The sequence below is a fragment of the Phyllobates terribilis genome, unplaced genomic scaffold (assembly GCF_046119375.1).
Source record: "Phyllobates terribilis strain yellow unplaced genomic scaffold, ASM4611937v1 Scaffold_12__6_contigs__length_324123572, whole genome shotgun sequence".
In the NCBI taxonomy this organism is placed as follows: domain Eukaryota; kingdom Metazoa; phylum Chordata; class Amphibia; order Anura; family Dendrobatidae; genus Phyllobates; species Phyllobates terribilis.
The window spans coordinates 216,518,911-216,534,193 of NW_027362772.1; the positions used below are offsets into that span (position 1 = coordinate 216,518,911).

General features: G+C 41.7%; 1 protein-coding gene across 3 annotated transcripts in view; it reads left to right on the forward strand.

Moving 5' to 3' along the window:
* The window catches only part of POU2F3 (POU class 2 homeobox 3), a 129,000-nt gene that overhangs the window by 65,518 nt on the left and 48,199 nt on the right, over positions 1-15,283 (forward strand). For 2 of the 3 annotated variants that reach the window (XM_073657847.1, XM_073657848.1), the window contains exon 3: positions 8,218-8,252. The exons of the other annotated variant lie outside the window; for it this stretch is intronic. In XM_073657847.1, the coding sequence (XP_073513948.1) occupies positions 8,218-8,252 (35 nt within the window). The remainder of the gene's footprint in view (positions 1-8,217; positions 8,253-15,283) is intronic. 3 annotated transcript variants of the gene reach the window in all.

The window sequence follows — 15,283 nt, forward strand, 5'->3', positions numbered from 1 at the left end:
TGCTGGGCTTCCGCTCCATTCTCCATTTGCATCCCGGGGTTGAGTTTGGTGGTTACGATTAAATTGCATATAATTCAAGATAACCACTCAGCCTGAGTTACTTCATGGAAAGCAGAAGTAGAACTAAAATCAGATATGCATGGAATAAAAAAGTGCACCCATGAGTTTTCTTACACAGTGGGTGATACTGTATATTGCAATGTTATTGTAGAAGAAATGAATTGCAGCACTCACCTGAGCATAAAAAAGTGCATAAAAAATTCCGAATTCTCGCGCCTGCGCAGGGACATCATTGGCTCGTGCACTTTGCTCTGCTCTAGCGCAGGCAGAGTATAAAACACAACTGCTCCAGCGATCCTCCAGCGCAGGCGTAAGACTTTGTCGGGCTATGTGGAAGACGCAGGATCCAACATCCACATCAATCAAAGCCTGAGGATGGCGATTAGCAGCGGAGAGGAGGGACAGACCGTCTATATTTACATACAGCGCAGGAGAAATTCAAAAGATATTTTTGGTGTTATACAGGGGGAGTCAGGAGATAATATACAAGCTTGTGTAGTGCAGCACAGACGCTGATAAAGGTGGAAACATTTGTTCAGACGCTGAAAAACTGGAGACAGGTTCCCTTTAAGTTAGCAACCCTTATTCCAGGATATTCAACCCCTTCTTGATAGAGCAAATTTTTGTTTTTGCACTTTTGCATTTTCATACACTTCTTTCAGTAGCCATAATTTTTTTGTCCACATATTGGTATGAGGGACAAATTACACTATACATACTATTTTACCATACAAAGTACAGAAAATCAGAAAAAAAAATTAAATTTAGGTGAAATGGTTAAAAAATGCAATTTTGCCACTGTTTTTGTGTTTTTATAGCGTTCGTTGTAAGGTAAAAATGATCTGTCAACAGGATTTTTCTAGTCAGTACAATTATGGTTATACTATGAGTTTTTTTATTTTATTTTAATGGTTAAAACAATTAAGAGCTTTCTAAAATTAAATTTGGTATGTGTTACTATTTTTGGGGGGATGTAAGATGAAAGAAGAATCTTTACAGTGTTCACCAGATGGGTTAATTCGTTTTATAATTTCATAGATTAGTCTTTCATGGGCACAAAATATGCCAACCGTCCAGAAATTCCTGGACAGTTTGTAAAAATAGGGCATCTCTCCTCTGTCTGTAAAAAAAATTGGATGTGTCCGTGAATTTTTTAAGACGTATACAGATTTTCACGACTGTATTTATCACTCTTTTACAGTTCACAGTGAATGCAGCGAATGTCTTCACGTAGGATTTATGTATCTCTTATGATCTTAATGATTTATTATGGTCATCTAATGAGTCAATAAAAAAAATTGTCTGTCCGTGATTTTTTGAGCTCTTCAGAAAATAATAAAAAATAAAGTTGGAAACCCTGCCTGGGATTTTGATTTCCCTTGACCCAAACATATTTGCGAAACATAATATTGTATCATAGAGAAACTAAGAGGAAAGGCTCGTAGCTTGGTCAAATTACATATTAACATAGCAGGACTGGTGGCTGCATCCATCATTGATTTTCTCACCAACATCTACATGAATTCTGAGTGTTTTTTATTTGGTTTCCTGTCAAATTCCAAAAAACTTATTGATCAACTTCCCATAAAATTGTCCATAATACGTGTAACAAATAGAAATAGTGCGTTCCACTGATGTGGTTACACTGTGTACAGCTCTCTAGAATACATTGCTGCTACAAAAGCACAGGAAAATATATTAATAAACTCATGTACAGTGGATATAACTCAGTTCTTGTGCTTCTTTGATTTGGCTTTTAGAGGGGTACCTGATTTTTATTAAAAAAAAAAACTATCAGGTTAGAGATTTTCACTGATGATCAAGGAAGGAGATGATTATTTATATTAAACAGATGTTTTTTAAATATCCAATAAGACCAGTAAGTAGGGAACCATTGGTATAATTGTTGATAATGAAGCTATTGATATGTAGCCACATGTATCAGCAGTCCAAGGTCATATATATAGTCCTAGAATTATGAATGAAGATATGCAAATGACCCCTTCTCTATCTTTAGGATTAACTATGCAAATAAAACCTCTGTACCATTGTGGCGGACATAGCTATCCAGCAGGGCCATAAATCTCTTTCCAGGCACCTGTCACAATGTCATGGTCTAAAATGTTTCATCATGTAACTGGTGAAAGAAGAAAGATGGGTAGAGACAAAGAGAACGCTGCCCTCAGGTGCAGGGACTTGCTCATGATTATAGAGCTGCAGAAGCATAACTTGGCAGGCTGTAGATATTGCTGTGCTTGAGCTTAGGCTGTAGATATTGCTGTGCTTGCGCTTAGGCTGTAGATATTGCTGTGATTGCGCTTAGGCTGTAGATATTGCTGTGATTGCGCTTAGGCTGTAGATATTGCTGTGATTGCGTTTAGGCTGTAGATATTGCTGTGATTGCGCTTAGGCTGTAGATATTGCTGTGCTTGAGCTTAGGCTGTAGATATTGCTGTGCTTGTGCTTAGGCTATAGATATTGCTGTGATTGCGTTTAGGCTATAGATATTGCTGTGATTGCGTTTAGGCTGTAGATATTGCTGTGATTGCGCTTAGGCTGTAGATATTGCTGTGCTTGCGCTTAGGCTGTAGATATTGCTGTGCTTGAGCTTAGGCTGTAGATATTGCTGTGCTTGCGCTTAGGCTGTAGATATTGCTGTGATTGCGCTTAGGCTGTAGATATTGCTGTGATTGCGCTTAGGCTGTAGATATTGCTGTGATTGCGTTTAGGCTGTAGATATTGCTGTGATTGCGCTTAGGCTGTAGATATTGCTGTGCTTGAGCTTAGGCTGTAGATATTGCCGTGCTTGTGCTTAGGCTATAGATATTGCTGTGATTGCGTTTAGGCTATAGATATTGCTGTGATTGCGTTTAGGCTGTAGATATTGCTGTGATTGCGCTTAGGCTGTAGATATTGCTGTGCTTGCGCTTTGGCTGTAGATATTGCTGTGATTGCGCTTAGGCTGTAGATATTGTTGTGCTTGCGCTTAGGCTGTAGATATTGCTGTGCGTGCGCTTAGGCTGTAGATATTGCTGTGCTTGCGCTTAGGCTATAGATATTGCTGTGATTGCGTTTAGGCTGTATATATTGCTGTGCTTGCGCTTAGGCTGTAGATATTGCTGTGCTTGCGCTTAGGCTATAGATATTGCTGTGATTGCGTTTAGGCTGTAGATATTGCTGTGATTGCGCTTAGGCTGTAGATATTGCTGTGCTTGAGCTTAGGCTGTAGATATTGCTGTGCTTGTGCTTAGGCTATAGATATTGCTGTGATTGCGTTTAGGCTGTAGATATTGCTGTGATTGCGCTTAGGCTGTAGATATTGCTGTGCTTGCGCTTTGGCTGTAGATATTGCTGTGATTGCACTTAGGCTGTAGATATTGTTGTGCTTGCGCTTAGGCTGTAGATATTGCTGTGCGTGCGCTTAGGCTGTAGATATTGCTGTGCTTGCGCTTAGGCTATAGATATTGCTGTGATTGCGTTAGGCTGTAGATATTGCTGTGCTTGCGCTTTGGCTGTAGATATTGCTGTGCTTGCGCTTTGGCTGTAGATATTGCTGTGCTTCCGCTTAAGCTGTAGATATTGCTGTGATTGCGCTTAGGCTGTAGATATTGCTGTGCTTGCGCTTTGGCTGTAGATATTGCTGTGATTGCGCTTAGGCTGTAGATATTGTTGTGCTTGCGCTTAGGCTGTAGATATTGCTGTGCGTGCGCTTAGGCTGTAGATATTGCTGTGCTTGCGCTTAGGCTATAGATATTGCTGTGATTGCGTTTAGGCTGTAGATATTGCTGTGCTTGCGCTTAGGCTGTAGATATTGCTGTGCTTGCGCTTAGGCTATAGATATTGCTGTGATTGCGTTTAGGCTGTAGATATTGCTGTGATTGCGCTTAGGCTGTAGATATTGCTGTGCTTGAGCTTAGGCTGTAGATATTGCTGTGCTTGTGCTTAGGCTATAGATATTGCTGTGATTGCGTTTAGGCTGTAGATATTGCTGTGATTGCGCTTAGGCTGTAGATATTGCTGTGCTTGCGCTTTGGCTGTAGATATTGCTGTGATTGCACTTAGGCTGTAGATATTGTTGTGCTTGCGCTTAGGCTGTAGATATTGCTGTGCATGCGCTTAGGCTGTAGATATTGCTGTGCTTGCGCTTAGGCTATAGATATTGCTGTGATTGCGTTAGGCTGTAGATATTGCTGTGCTTGCGCTTTGGCTGTAGATATTGCTGTGCTTGCGCTTTGGCTGTAGATATTGCTGTGCTTCCGCTTAAGCTGTAGATATTGCTGTGATTGCGCTTAGGCTGTAGATATTGTTGTGCTTGCGCTTAGGCTGTAGATATTGCTGTGCTTGCGCTTAGGCTGTAGATATTGCTGTGCTTGAGCTTAGGCTATAGATATTGCTGTGATTGCGTTTAGGCTGTAGATATTGCTGTGATTGCGCTTAGGCTGTAGATATTGCTGTGCTTGCGCTTTGGCTGTAGATATTGCTGTGATTGCGCTTAGGCTGTAGATATTGTTGTGCCTGCGCTTAGGCTGTAGATATTGCTGTGCGTGCGCTTAGGCTGTAGATATTGCTGTGCGTGCGCTTAGGCTGTAGATATTGCTGTGCTTGCGCTTAGGCTATAGATATTGCTGTGATTGCGTTTAGGCTGTAGATATTGCTGTGCTTGCGCTTTGGCTGTAGATATTGCTGTGTTTGTGCTTAGGCTGTAGATATTGCTGTGCTTGCGCTTTGGCTGTAGATATTGCTGTGCTTGCGCTTTGGCTGTAGATATTGCTGTGCTTGCGCTTAGGCTGTAGATATTACTGTGCTTGTGCTTAGGCTGTAGATATTGCTGTGCTTGCACTTTGGCTGTAGATATTGCTGTGCTTCCGCTTAGGCTGTAGATATTGCTGTGATTGCGCTTAGGCTGTAGATATTGTTGTGCTTGCGCTTAGGCTGTAGATATTGTTGTGCTTGCGCTTAGGCTGTAGATATTGCTGTGCTTGAGCTTAGGCTATAGATATTGCTGTGATTGCGTTTAGGCTGTAGATATTGCTGTGATTGCGCTTAGGCTGTAGATATTGCTGTGCTTGCGCTTTGGCTGTAGATATTGCTGTGATTGCGCTTAGGCTGTAGATATTGTTGTACTTGCGCTTAGGCTGTAGATATTGCTGTGATTGCGCTTAGGCTGTAGATATTGCTGTGCGTGCGCTTAGGCTGTAGATATTGCTGTGCTTGCGCTTAGGCTATAGATATTGCTGTGATTGCGTTTAGGCTGTAGATATTGCTGTGCTTGCGCTTTGGCTGTAGATATTGCTGTGTTTGTGCTTAGGCTGTAGATATTGCTGTGATTGCGCTGAGGCTGTAGATATTGTGCTTGCGCTTAGGCTGTAGATATTGCTGTGCTTGCGCTTAGGCTGTAGATATTGCTGTGCTTGCGCTTAGGCTGTAGATATTGCTGTGCGTGCGCTTAGGCTGTAGATATTGCTGTGATTGCGCTTAGGCTGTAGATATTGTTGTGCTTGCGCTTAGGCTGTAGATATTGCTGTGCTTGCGCTTAGGCTGTAGATATTGCTGTGCTTGAGCTTAGGCTGTAGATATTGCTGTGCTTGCGCTTAGGCTGTAGATATTGCTGTGATTGCGCTGAGGCTGTAGATATTGTTGTGCTTGCGCTTAGGCTGTAGATATTGCTGTGCTTGCGCTTAGGCTGTAGATATTGCTGTGCTTGTGCTTAGGCTGTAGATATTGCTGTGCTTGAGCTTAGGCTGTAGATATTGCTGTGCGTGCGCTTAGGCTGTAGATATTGCTGTGCTTGCGCTTAGGCTGTAGATATTGCTGTGCTTGCGCTTAGGCTGTAGATATTGCTGTGATTGCGCTGAGGCTGTAGATATTGTTGTGCTTGCGCTTAGGCTGTAGATATTGCTGTGCTTGCGCTTAGGCTGTAGATATTGCTGTGCTTGTGCTTAGGCTGTAGATATTGCTGTGCTTGAGCTTAGGCTGTAGATATTGCTGTGTGTGCGCTTAGGCTGTAGATATTGCTGTGCGTGCGCTTAGGCTGTAGATATTGCTGTGCTTGAGCTTAGGCTGTAGATATTGCAATGCTTGCGCTTTGGCTGTAAATATTGCTGTGCTTGCGCTTTGGCTGTAGATATTGCTGTTCTTGAGCTTGCATACAGTCAATGGATCCAGTACAACTATATCTTCTTATCAGCTATTGGAAGTCGGTGTACTTGTCAGCAGGTTCTAGTAAGGTTACCAAGTGTATATGTTATTGCTTGACTTTGAGCATGGTGATGGTTGCATGGCCATTGGTATATACATTCTGGGTGGAGGAAATTGGAGCTTTTGTCTCCCCAAGGGAAGGTGTGAAAGACCTGCTGAAGAAGCAGAGATTAGTATAAAGACTAAGGAATTGATTAGAGAATGTGTTTCAAGTAGGACTCAGGTGGTGGTAGAGCATTATTTACCTGAGAGAGGACAAGGACACAAAACCCACCATTTTAACTGCAATGTTTTGTGTTGCATAAGATTGAATATGAGCACTGTACTTGTGTTATGAGTGATTTGTTGGTGGACCATAGAGAATTAAGGTGACTGTAAGGCTCACCTGGTGATATGAATCCTATAAGCCTCAGGTCCAGGTGGGAACATGAACCTCGAGTATTGATTCTGCTAGCAGTAAGCACGTGGGAAGCGAGGACTTGGCATACTCAGGAATCTTGGGAGCAGCAGGATGGATGGAGTGGAACCCAGCAGGGATTGAAGCAAGTTAGAGCACGCTACACCTAGAAGGTGAAGTACAACAAATGTAGAAGTCTAGACAATCCTAAAACACAGGTGTGTGTCCTAATGGGCCTTAAATAGGATTAGGGACATGATGTCACTGAGCCATGCTGGGCAACCTGCAAAAACCCAATGTGGAGGACAACAGAGGGCAGCGGACCAAGGTAAAGGAAGCAGGGCCTGGAATACCGGAAACAGGTAGCCTGGGCATTCACAAAAGTTCACTGCTGCCTGTGGGTATAGTCATGGAAATCAGTGTTGGCTGTTTAGTTCTAGGTTTGGCAGTTGAGAAAGTGGGCTCAGTGAGTGCAGTGTGGCAACTAAAGTCAAGGACCTCCTGCACTATATTTTTAGATGTGATGCATAAGAAATGTGGTACATGCTACAATATCGTTGCCAAAACTAAAGATATTAGTGAGCTTTATTCTCTATGTGTTTCGAAGTATTCTTGCTTCTTCAGGAGAACCACAGAGATGTGGGTCTCTTGAACAAGAAGTAAGAATACTTTGAAATGCATAGAGAATAAACTGCACTGATACACTCTCTTGAATTGGACTCTTTCATTGGATACAATACCACCGATTAATTCTAATACTATGTTAGTTCTGCCAATCTGTGGAGCTGCAGCAGTTAAGATCCTTTTTTGAAACTCCATATAGTGGTGTGTCTCACATAACCGCAACAGGTGAGTGGTAATGCCTTTTGCCCATCTCTGTAATTTGGATAACGCCCTATTGCGCTTTTTTTGTTCCACCAGCCATTTCCTACAACTAGAGATATGTGATTATTTATTGAAAGTCTCTCAGATGTCAATATGTGCACTCTATATGTTTATGAGCGGTAGATACAAGGATATAGATAAACTCTTCTCATTATCCTGTATCCTTACAGTTCCTGCTAGGCCATGCGTCATTGCCGAATAATAAATAAGTGTAATATAAAGAATTTTTTTTAATGCAAATTGCTCCAAATTTCTTTCCCATTCAGAGTAGTGAATCCCTCTACCCCAGTACTTTTGTTGTCTTGAGTCTGATGCTTTTTAAAATCAAGAATAGTAACAAAAGAGAAATGATTACGCGTTTAGTCATTTATAAATAATAATCTTTATTTATATAGCGCCAACATATTCCGCAGCGCTTTACAATTCAGAGGTTCACATACAACAGTCATAAGTAACAGTTAAAGATAATACAATAATTAAAGCAACAATAATTCATTTAATGATAATTACGGCATCATATGTGACTTTCTAACAGAAATATCTCACTATTAGTAGTAAGAAATGACGTGTAGTAATTGTGGTCTTAGAAACATATTTAGGTTTTCCGTTATTTCACAAATATATCTATATTTTGCTGTCTGCATATTATTTAATGATGTCTGTGTGATTTCCTATAGGTGGTGATAGAGAATCCCTAGATTTCAGCAGACAGGTGAGTCACTTCTTCCTGATTTATTTGTCTTGCATGTCATTGGCCTTCGTTTTGTAGGCAGCTGTTCAAATTGGTAAAGTCAAGTGTCCCACAGTCTGATGATGAATGGATCTGGCCAGACATCAGTGTAGCTGGATGCAGCACTTCAGCTATAAAGCTGTATAAGCCAACGACAGTGCAGTGAATGAGTGAGAATTTTTAATGCACTGAATGAGCTAAATCAATATATAAAATAAATTGTTTCTTCCATGAATCATTGATAGAACCTTTTTGTATTTCGCCTTTATAGTCTTATTTTTTTTCAAGCTACAAGTGCATATGGAAACCTACCTGCAGTGTGAGAATAGATAGAGAAACGTGGCGTGGTAGCAGTGGGCGAGGTACTTGTCTCTTACACGTTACATGAAGGTGGGTGTGTGGACTTGTGCTATGGGGGCGCTACGCCCTTGCAAACCGCATGTTACTAATGACTTTTGTTGACCGGGACTAGATGTTGAGAATTTCAGTAAGGGAGACCAACAATCAAAAATACATTTTTACCTAATGATAACTTTGTGGGAATCATGTACAGTAGGTAGTGGGTACTCAACTTTATGAACGTTTCCTTCACAATATGGAGCATTTTTACACACAGTCTCTATTCCTTTCTCATTACTTATCTGTTCTCTGTCTCCACTGTTTCACTTTCCTTCACCACAACCCAGTTCAGTACTACAGTCCAGTCAGCAAGAGTCCTATTCTCAACCCGCGGTTCCGCGTCCTCTTTCCCCTCAAGAGAACTATGTTGCCAGTTTGGTCGGTACTTAGCTTCTCTGCTATTGACGCCTTTAAACTCCTGTCCAGGGCACTCTCTTCATTGTAAGTTCTCTGTCCCATCTTGCAGCTTTACCTCTCTGAGTTGTAAACTCTGGGCCTTACTGCTAGGTGTCCTCTACATGGACCCATCACTGATTGATCACTCAGTCCTCCTGCTGGCATTCCTTTTCTCTTCACTCCTGTTCACGCTAACCACCGTCTCAGTCTCCTCTCACTTCGGGACACCCACTTCATTTGGCAGAGCTTACTATCCAGTCTGCTTCAGACGCACTTCAGGCCCTATCTGACGTCTTGACAGGAAACTGTCTCTGTCCCTTCGCCTTATCCCCTTCCACTCTGGGCTAGTCCCAATCATTAACTCTAACTCTCCCTACTGTCGGGCAGACCACAATACCAACACTGTTAATGCATATAACAGTTCATATTATACAATATAACAATACTGTTTTTCTCCTAAAAATCTAAATTATAAGTTTTATTGTTTTGTTAGTATTTTGCACATCCACCTTTGGCTTTCAACACTGCCTGAATCCTTCTGTTCATGCTCTTGATCAGATTCAAACACGTCTCGACCAAAATCTGATCCCAGGTCTCTTCTACACGTTCCCAAAGTTGGTGCATACTGGTTGACTCACTTGGTTATGTATACAGCTTTTTCTTCGACTCTACCCACAATTGTTTAATTGAGTTGAAGTCTTGGCACTGTGGGGGCCAATCCAGCACCTCTACTGCATTGTCTTGAACCATTTTTCTGCCAATCTTGACGTATGCTTCGGGTCATTGTCCTGCTGGAACACTGTGTCTTCCTTCTCATGCTCATAGTACTCGAGTGTATGAAGTAACTCATCTTATAGGATACTCACATATAGCTCAGCATTCGAGACCACCATCATCTTGGCCAAGTATCCAAAGACTTTGGCTGTGGAATAACCCCATATCATCAGGCGTCCTCCACCGAACTTGACAGTTCCTTCAATTTCTCGATCCGTTAGCCCCTTTTTCCCTTGCTTCTTCCAGACCCATTTGCACCCATCAGAGCCTAGTTATTGACTTTCGTCTCATTGCTCCAAATCACCCGTTTCCAACTTTTCGTACTTTTTTTGCAAACTTGAGCCGACGCTTCTTATGATGATATTGAAGTCAAGGCTTCTACCCCTTTTTTCGGGCCACCATTCCAGACTTGTGTAGTGCATGTCGCACGGTGCTTGCATGGACATCTGTGATCTCACTATTACGAAGCATGCAAGCCACCTCCACTGCCGTCTTTGTTGTGCCAGAAGTGGTAGATCTTGTGATGAGCCGACTTGATGACTCCAATATTTTGCCTGGACGTCCACCTCTTGGCTTTTGAATGGATGGATGAACTTTATTTTGTTTTATTCCAGATGTCATGGCACTCACATGATGCAGTTTGCCAATTTTCTTGCCCAAGAGACTGCCATCGATGAGCTGGATGATGCTGGTTCTCTTTTCTTGAGAAATCTTCTTCATGGCTGCTCCTCGATTCGAAAAAATGACCTTTTGCTTGGGAATCAACCTAATAACACACTGAGCTATTAGGGAATGTGAGAACAGGTTGTAATCTGCATAACTAATCATATGCAAAATAGTTGCAAGTCAAATTTATGCATGAGATAGCCAAGATGATTGCCTATAGAATGATGGTATTCTCACATTCGGAGCAGTAGTGGATGGAGAGATATGAAAACAGTGGTACCATTTTGCTCATCAGTGTAATATGGTTACCCTTTCCCTTTCCACTTGGACTGTCACCAGCCTTGCATGTCTTCTGAATGGCCTATCTGTATAGTTAGCAGTGATATATATCCTTCCTGTCTACCAGTAACTAAACTGATTGCCATTCAGGGGCCAAGAGAGATCAGATGGGTCTTTATGGGAACATCATTGGTCAAATATCAAAGAAATAGAAAATTGCCAGAGGAGAAAAGCTCAAGAACCTGTATTTACTGATGATTCTCATCCTTATTCTTTGTGGAAATGCAATGCAAAAATACTGTTGAAAATGGAAATATAAAAAAAAAACCTCATGACTATAGACAGCAGATAATTATTGTTTCTCTTTCTGTTCAGTCAGGTTTATTTTTCTTATACACTTGACTTTGTTCTTCTTCAGCCCAGCCCTATATTTCATCCATCAGTGAACACACCCTATTTACATGTTTTTGGATTGAAATTTGCATAGATGATCCAAGCCTTTCCAGTTTGACTTTTTTTTTTTCTGGAAGCAGCGACAAGCTTGAACGTGTTACGTGCCATAAGAGGATCGTGGTTGATACAAATTGTATAAGGCTGAACACAGATCCCAGAAGGATCCTATACTTGTTTCCCACATTAAACTCTGACCAATAACAAAACAGATTTGTGTGTTTCTATAGTTACAGACTACAAACAAACTCCGTAAGTAGTCAGATCCTGCAGTCATTTGTTACTTGCTTCTCTCTGTCCCCTTTTCTCATCTCTGCAGATAAACAAGTAGAGGGGCATAAAAAGTAACTAACAAGTGTCTAATCAAAAGCCAGAGGTTGTAGGAAATAGGCTTTTCCTGTTTTAATGGATGGTTGATTTCGATTGCCCTTGTCGGGCAGAATAATATAGATTATTCTTTCTAATAAAAAATGAGAGATCTGAATAGGATCTGTTGCATTGCAAAATGGACAGCTATGAATCTATTTCATAAATCATGGATTTTGTAGAAATGAAACCAGGGTTAACCAGGTGTTAGACACAGGTTTTTAAGCATATTTCACACAAACGTTGTCTACAACATGCCTCCATTATTTGTTTGTTTTGGCTCCATGTCTTTCCTGAAACCTCAATATTACAAGGAAATATAGTGTACGAGGAGGGAATTCAGTTCACCAAGCTGGGTCCTGTCCTATTTCCTTGGGGAAATGGGTGGGGAACACTTGGCACAGTTTGGCTTGTTAGTAAACACTTTTTAGAATGGTGTCTTAACCTCTTCTGTGCATTGAGAAGTCACCAGTCCACAGATATTAGCACATGAGAAGCACAGAACATACCTTTCTACATATCTACAAATACATGAGTGTGTTAGATCAGGAATCACATCTATAATACACTATATACAAGTGGAAGATTTGGGGTATGTGCACACAGAGTTTTTTTTTCCTGTTTTTGGAGCATAAACTGGAAATTCAAAGTTTTTCACGAGTTTTGAGATTTTGAGGCAGATTTGAAGAGTTTCCACCCCGATTCTGCTTCAAAAACACCTTGTTTTATTGAGGAGATCAAAACCTATGTGTTTTCAAGTGGAAACTGCTGAAAGAAATGCTCCTGGTTTGGCTTTTATCGATAGTGACTTTAAGGATTGCTACTTCCAATAGGTGGCGCTAGAGTTCTACTCTTCCTCTCTGTGGTATAACAAAATAGAATAGAAAGAGTCTTTTGCATATGAGCACAAAGTGTCTTTTTCGGACAGATTCTGCCCCAAAAAAAGCACTGTAAACGCCCAATAAAATCAGTATAGTGCACAGCAATGTCAAAACGACATTGCTGTGCACATGTTCCATCTTTTGTCACTTCCTTTAATCGCTTTAGGGTTCGGAAGCACTGAAGCGATTAAAAGAAGTGAAATGCTCATTCTTTCGGAGACTTCTGCTGAGAAGCCACTTGCTCTTGGTACTTAACAGCATAGCGTGAAAGCAGTTGGTGACAGATCTACAGCAAGAATGGTGGCAAAGCCACCTGCGAAGCCTCCAAGAGAGATCACTGGCATTTTTCTACATCTGGTAAAATCTTATCCACTTTTGCAATACACTGCCGGTACGCAGAGAACATCTCCAGCGCATCCACCCTTTGTGAATATACCCTAAGGCCTTATGCAGATGTCCCTTTTTCATGTATGTGTTCTAGCTGTAGTTTTTCATAAATAGAACACACAACCTTTATAGTGTATGGAGCTGTTCACTTGAAACTGTGTTTTTGCAGATAGGGTATTCACTAAAAATTAATGGAGATACAGCTCTGGCAAAAATTAAGAGACCACTGAACAGTTTTCTATTGGAAAGCATGCCAAGACGCATGAAAGCTGTGATTAAAAATCATGGTTATTCCACCAAATATTGATTTCTGAACTGTTCCTGAGTTAAAACATGAGTAATTTGAGGTGTGAAAGCACTGCTTCTTTTTTAGTATTTTGACGCTTTATCATTTGCTACAAATAAATACAAAATTTTTAGCTTTGAATTTCGGAGACATGTTGTCAGTAGTTTATAGACTAAAACAACAATGTACATTTTACTCAAAAATATACCTATAAAGAGAAAAATCAGAGAAACTGAAAATTTTGCAGAGGTCTCTTAATTTTTGCCAGAGCTGTACATCCATTTCTGATCCAAGTTATGGATCAAAATCACCCATGGGTCCGATACCATCAAGGACAACATCTGCAAGGAGTTTGTATGTTCTCCCCGTGTTTGCGTGGGTTTCCTCCGGGTTCTCCTGTTTCCTCCCACACTACAAAGACATACTGATAGCATAGCTCCCAACCGTCCTACATATTGTGGGACCTTCCCGATTTTGAGCCTCTGTCCCGCAATCCCGGCCGGGACCCTGCTTCTCCCGCACGGCAGTGAGAAGCAGATGATGCCCCCCGTGTATCATGCTACGCCCCCTCTGTCTCCTCTTCTTCCTGTCCAGAGAGGGAGCTCACGGCATATCATTCCAGCGTGGTTCTCCTGGACTGAGGTAATTTCAGCCGCTGCTCTGCCTCCTGTGTTCTCCCTTGTGTGCCTGCCGCAGCCACAGTACCGAAGAAGCGGATACACACAGGGACTCAGAGAGCAGCCACAATGGAGCACACAGGAGGAGGAGCTGCTGCTGCTGGGGGGCCCTGAGGAGACAGGATGGATGGTCTGTTTTGCAGGCAGCATTACACAGCTAGTAATCATAATAAAGTAAGGCATCCCCCTTCCCCCGATTACACAGCCCGTCCTGCTCCATCTCATCCAGACCCTCGGTGAGCAAGTGAGTGCAATGTTCCCTCCACTCCATGTAACAGGTCCAGCATGCACTCCTAGCATATGCCTGGCCTCACCTGCACATGTAGCAACTTTGTATGCATTGAAACACATATTATCCGTGTCAGCACATTTGCACATACGGATATTATGTGATTCTATATGCGGATGGTACCCGGGTTTGGAGAAGAGGAGACTCTCATCCAGACCTGGGTACCATAGAACCTGTAAAAAAAAAGAATTAAAAATAAAAAATAAACATTATACTCACCTTCTGATGGCCCGTGGTCTTCTCTCTGGTGCATCCTGGCTCCCCGGCGGCTCTCAATGGTGTAAAAGCACCTTCCATGACGTCATTTAGTCATTTGGCAGGTCACGCGATCGCTGACGTTGGTGGTCGCGTGACCTGTCACATGACTAAATGACATCATGGAAGGTCCTTTTACACCACCGCGAGCCGCCCTAGACACCGGACGCACCGGAGAGAAGACCCGGGGCCATCAAAAGGTGACTATTAACTTGGTCACACTATATAAATCCATGCCGGTTGCATGGATTTATATAGTGTGACCAAGTTGTCAAGCACTTTTCCAAGTGATGCTAAAATCGCTTGGAAAGTGCTTGATAACCCGCATGCGGAAATTCATGCAAAAACGCTTCACAAATGCTTCTACCTGGCAGGAAAAGCGCATGTAAAATTCACAAGCGTTTTTCCTGCCAGGGAATTGCTGAAAAAATAAGCAGCATTTCTGCATCGTGGGCACTTAGCCTTACTGTGCTAACAAGTAAAAACATAAAATAAAATAAATGACACAACCGCTGTAGTCCTGATGGAAAAATGTAGCAGAGCGGAAACTTCATTGCATGGCCACAGTGTATTTTCTGCTATTCTACATACAGTAGGACTGCATTATTCTACACCAAAGGGTGCACAGTTCAGCCCAAAGAGTTAAAAAAAAAAACAAATTTAGCTCTGCTGCATCTATATAAATAGCCATACAGGGATAATAATGTGTTCTACAGAACTCAGGAAAATGTATTGCGATATATATATATATATATATTTATATATATATGATACACATATGTGATACACATATGATACACATATACATACACAATGTGTGCATATATATGTGTGTGTGAATCCATCCGCTCCTCTCTAGCCCCAACTGTCGCCAAATTTTGCGATCGGCGTATGCTGATAGGGAATGT